Consider the following 5,410-nt stretch of genomic DNA (forward strand, 5'->3'; position numbering starts at 1 on the left):
TCGGATATCGACAGAAAAGCCAATGTCGAGCGTCCCTAATAATAATGTCAGAAAATAACATCAAATAGCATATACAAATCTACAAATTAAATGTTCCAGAACCAAGTTAAAAATAGGCTTTATGGAAAACAGAGTATAGGCCAGAGGAACACATATGTGAAAATCGTCGTGCCCTCAAAGTTCATCTTTAAGCTCAGAGATTTGGGACTTAACAGCGTACCACAACATCCTCCACCCTGACTCTCAACACCGGTGCTCCTCAAGGCTGAGACTAAACCCCTCTGCCTGTACAATGTCATTGATGTATTTGCTGATGTAGCCAGTGACAGGATGCGTGAATACGTCAGTGTCAATATCCTAAAACACAAGCGGTGACGTAGGGCCAGGTGTAATTGGTTGAACCAGTGCTGAATAGTCCACATGATGGTTGTGTCTTTCTTGAGTTGGCAGAATTAGAACTGAGATTTGAGCCAAAGGAGGATTGAGGGTGGGCCTTATATCCTCATATCCATGGTCGAGCACGTTATCACTGTATGTAGGACAGCTAATGTGTTGGTGATATCTTGGCAAAACTTTCCTTGGAAAGCGTTGTTAAAATCACTTGCCACTAAAGCATACTCAGGCTATGTTGTCTCTGCCCTGTCGATAACTCCATACAGCTAATCTAGGTCTCGGTTGGTGGCAACACAGTAAACTGCTGTGAGAACGTCCAATGTAAACTTCCTCAGAAGCAAATAAGAACGGCCTCTGATCATAAGGCGCTCTAGGGTTGGGAGAACAGCCTGTAGAGATGATCTCCACATCTGAGCTCCACTTGATGATCATGAGGCCCCTTTTGGGACAACTGCCGAGTCTGGTATCACAGGGTTGAGGTAGGTCTTGTGATAACCATTATGTTGCACTTCTTAGTGTCACTTTGAAATTCGTCCAGCTTATTATGCAGTGATTGGACATATATTGGAAGGATAGTTGGTTTCCCTCCAGTTGTGGCAACAGGTAATGCAAGTCATGGATATTCCTTGTTGTGTGAGAAAAGATAGGCAAGATATTTCTCTTACAAATCGTCATGTGAAGGGAACAATCAGGAATGCTGGGAGGTCATCGCTGACTTGTCGACGGGTGTGAGTTAAACCAGCTTCACATAAATGCCAGCAAGACAAAAGAAATGGGGGTTGACTTCGTAGGAAAGCTCTCCCAGATTACACTGGTGAACATACAGGGTCTGGACATTGAGTTGTCTTACAAATACTTTGGTGTTCACCTCAACATTAAACTGGGCTGGTCTAAAAACACAGATGTCCTGTATAAGAAGGGCAAAAGTCATCTTGACCTGCTGAGGAGACTGAGGTCCTTTGGTGTGTGCAGGACTCTGTTAAAGTAATTCTATGACACTGTGGTGGCAACTGCAGTCCTCTAAGCAATCGTCTGCTGGGGAGCTAGATGCAACTACCTCCTGCTGTAACCTATGCAATATTCTATTTCAATCACATCTGTATAAAAAGCTGTATATAGTGTACATACAACTGTAATTCTATTTTCTCATTATGTCAGTTTTTTTATTATTTTATTTTGTTATATAATATGTATTTCTTTTTTCTGCTGTTGTTGATGTTATATCTGGAGCTGCTGTAACAAGTGAAGGAATCGATAAAGTCTACCTTATCTTATCTTAACTTAATGCTTAAGTTGCGCAAAATGTCTTTGCATCTTACACCTTACAGATATCAGCACTTGGGCTGGATATGGGTGGGGTACATTTCTGATGCCTGGTAACCATACTGATACATTGACTTTGATTCCTGAACGATACTATACTGATTTAAAAATTTACAAATTCAAAACTTATTGTCCCCATTATTTACATCACTTTGACACAAACACATGAGAAATTAAGGTCCAGGTTTTAAAATACCAAAGTTACCCTTTAATGTCCCTACTGTGGGTCAACCTTCAAAAGACTTGCTCCTATAATTGTTACATTTTAGTCTCCACTTTGAGTGCTTAGATAAGCCTGATGATGTCATCAAAAATTTCAAAATACTATCCCTGAGCGAACAGCTCTTGGATGTCTTAAATTATGGTTATTTCTGGTGAATTTATCACATCAACTAGAAATCTTCAGTCCTCATGATAATTAGCTTTGACATACACAACACCAATAGTGTGTGGTAGCTGGTCACACATCACATCACACATCATTTCAATCTATAATTGCATCTTTTCAGCTGTATGGATGTGAGCAAATCTGCTGTTATTCTCTTCCATTCTTTTCTCAAACAGTAATAAAGTCCTTTCTCCGTATTCCTCATTAAACTCTAAGCTCTCTTATTCTGCCCTGACACTTGTCCTCTTATTTCTTTTTTCATGACTTATCTTTCCCTAACCAGGGCCAGAGGCAGAAGTAATTAAAGAAAAAAAAATGTTTTAATGTGTTAATTCTTTACAGTAGCAGCATATGTATTATCATTCATTATCACTTCTCTTAACACTACAATGTTTGCTTTGTTATGATTTTCAACTATCTTAACATACAAATGTGTACCTGCTGCATACAATAACAATTAGGTAGAACAGTAGTCATGGATGCAAAAGTTAACAAAACAATTTTTTATGAATATTGCTGCTGCAGACTACAACTTGTTTTTTTTCTGTCTCTTTAGAAGCTGCACTGACGTCCTATGTTGTTTGATCTTCATCATTGTCATCCTCTCATATGTTGCCCTGGGAATAGTGGGTGAGTCTACACACACACACATGCACAAAGAGTGCCTGAGTGTGGTAAAAAGCCTTTTGGATCAGACTCTTCTTGCAGTGCATTCTCTCTCTACATGCCCTGTTTTAGATTACCCTGAACCTTGTAAGTCCAATGCTGAGATAGAGTCAACTGTTTGGGACCACTTTACATCTTGACATTTATATAAAAAAAGAGTTAATGCCCTCTAATTTGAGGAGGGCGGCCCACCTACCCCAGCATCCGCTTTGGTTTGGAGTCTGTGAAACCACTGCACTCATTTTCAAATGTATACTACTATAGTTATGAGCAACAGCTCACTTTAGAATGAGTTTTGTATCTTTGGACATTTCCATAGACAGTGAAATAGAGTACCTCTGGTCATACCTACTTCTCATTCAAACATTTCGAACAAACATCTGGGATATTAGCAGACATGATGAAGCTTGAGTGAGTTATGTACATTCTTATTAACCATTTATTTTGTATTTATTGTGTACTGTTTTTGTACTTTTAAACAAGCGTAATTTCAATCTGTCTCGTCGATGTTTTCTTATGTATTCATTTTCCAAGCATTTAATTCATTTAGTGTTGAATCTGTGCTATATGCAACCACTTTACTGTAGATACATGACCCTTTGATTGTTTCCTGCATATGTAAATGTGATACTGACCTCAAACATTTGACATCATGAAATGGCTGCTAATTATCTTTTTCAGCAGCTTTTGACTGCGTATCATAGTCTTCTTCAGCAGATGGAAATTGCTCAGGTATCATGGAGATTAGCTGTCTATTAAGGCTAGGACAATATGCTTATCTCCCAAATTGGTACAATCACAATACTTGGGGAGCCATTTTGATATCTATTGTGATTCTTATTCTACAAGTATAGCGATTAAATATTTAAATTTATTGCAATTTTTGTTTACTTTTTTAATGGGGAAAAGTTAAATCTAATCTAATCTAGAGACTTCTAGAGACAGAGAAATTAGTTATTGAGACCAAAACTGTAAAGTTGGGCATTTTAATATGGGGCCTTATGGAGATTGACTCACTGCTGAAGCCAGCCTCGAGTGTTTGTTAGAGAAACTGTTTTTGTTACTTCCATGCTGGTTTGATTTACCAGCCACATATTTTGCAGCTTGGTTTTGACCCTTTGAGGTTGCTGTCAGGGGTTGAAGCTACAGAGTAAAAAAAAATGGTTTTCTGTTTATTGTTTTCCTATTTATAAAAAAACGTTTCCCGATTTTATCCAAGCTACTATCAATAGCAAACGCTATTTAAAAGAATCTCTCAAAAATGACAGCATGCAAAACCAAGCTGTGGTCAGTTTATGAAGTGCAGACCTATCACGAAAACAATCTCTTTATATCCTCTGTTATAAGAGTAGCCGCACCTTTTTGTGTGTGTAGTGAATGTGTGGATGAGCAAAAGACAGAGGGAGAGATTGGTGAATGTAAGCCGGGCAGAGGAAAAATAGAGCAGTGAAGTTGTCAGTTTATCAGTAAATGTACAGTGTAGGTTACAGTTAGTCAGTAAATAAAGGCTGCAGCTTCTTAAGACCAAAGTAAAGCTCCTGTGTGGTATTTCTTGGTTGTTTCCTCAACTGTGTTGCTCTGATGATCATCTCCGCCTACACTCAGGGGGTACTATTCAAAGTACTATGTACAGTGGAAAATGAAGTAGAGGTAACAAAAGCAGGTAGTGTAGAGCCATGTAGTGGAAAATACAGATTAAAACTGCTCTTATTTCCATTACCTCTAAATTGTGTGTCTGTGTGTGTGTCTGTGCACGTGTATGTTAGCCTCATATCCTAGTATGAGCTCATTCCTAAAGACCAGTGTGTTAGTACGGAGCATACGTGGTAATGGAGTGAGCTCAGTGAGCGGATCAGAGGAGGGGTCCACTGGTGTGTGTGTGTGTGTGTGTGTGTGTGTGTGTGTGTGTTACTGGTGACATCATCCTATTAAGATGACATGAATGCACTAATCCCACTTTATGCACACTAACCACTCTGGCCTTCATTTATAGACACACTATACACCAGTATGTGATTGTATGGGTGACACAGACATAAATACACAGCCATACACACTCACAGGTACACACATACATACACAAAGACTGTTTCCAAAATCACTCCACTCCAGGTCTGCATCTAAACATGGATGACATCATTCCCGATGACTCACTCTTTTTTGCCTCATCCCTCCTTTCTTTCATCAATTCCACACACACTCACACAAAGAGTATGAACTAATCTCGCATCACTCTTTCTATTGTCATTAATTACACCAACCAACAACCATCACTGATGAGAATATTTACGAATTGTCTATAAAATGCAGAGACAGGCAAGTCATTAAGAAAGCACTTTTTCATTCTACAAAACATCTCCATCCTGTGCAGCGAGGACAGTCTCCAACCCGCTACACCTTAAGAAAAAACAACAAACATGGCTATCAACCAATATTTATTGGTCCATTCTGAGAATATGTCTTCCTTTCCTGAAAATATGAAACAAAGGGATTTTAAAAGATGCTAGACTACCATTGCTAAAATCACTGATATTATTGTTATTATTATTAGTTATTATTAAGTATTATTATTGCTACAGTTACTGTTGTCGCTGCTCGCTGTCCCCCATCGTTGCTGCTGTCATCGTCATCGTCTTTTTC

General features: G+C 38.7%; 1 protein-coding gene across 1 annotated transcript in view; it reads left to right on the forward strand.

Moving 5' to 3' along the window:
* Positions 1–5,410, forward strand: part of LOC118334851 (choline transporter-like protein 5-B) — a 42,229-nt gene that overhangs the window by 5,082 nt on the left and 31,737 nt on the right. Inside the window, exons 2-3 of the mRNA XM_035670923.1 lie at positions 1,185–1,377; positions 2,661–2,734. Of these exons, the coding sequence (XP_035526816.1) occupies positions 1,185–1,377; positions 2,661–2,734 (267 nt within the window). The remainder of the gene's footprint in view (positions 1–1,184; positions 1,378–2,660; positions 2,735–5,410) is intronic.

Source organism: Morone saxatilis, unplaced genomic scaffold, assembly GCF_004916995.1.
Source record: "Morone saxatilis isolate NCDOM2014 unplaced genomic scaffold, NCSU_SB_2.0 Contig23, whole genome shotgun sequence".
Classification (NCBI taxonomy): Eukaryota; Metazoa; Chordata; class Actinopteri; family Moronidae; genus Morone; species Morone saxatilis.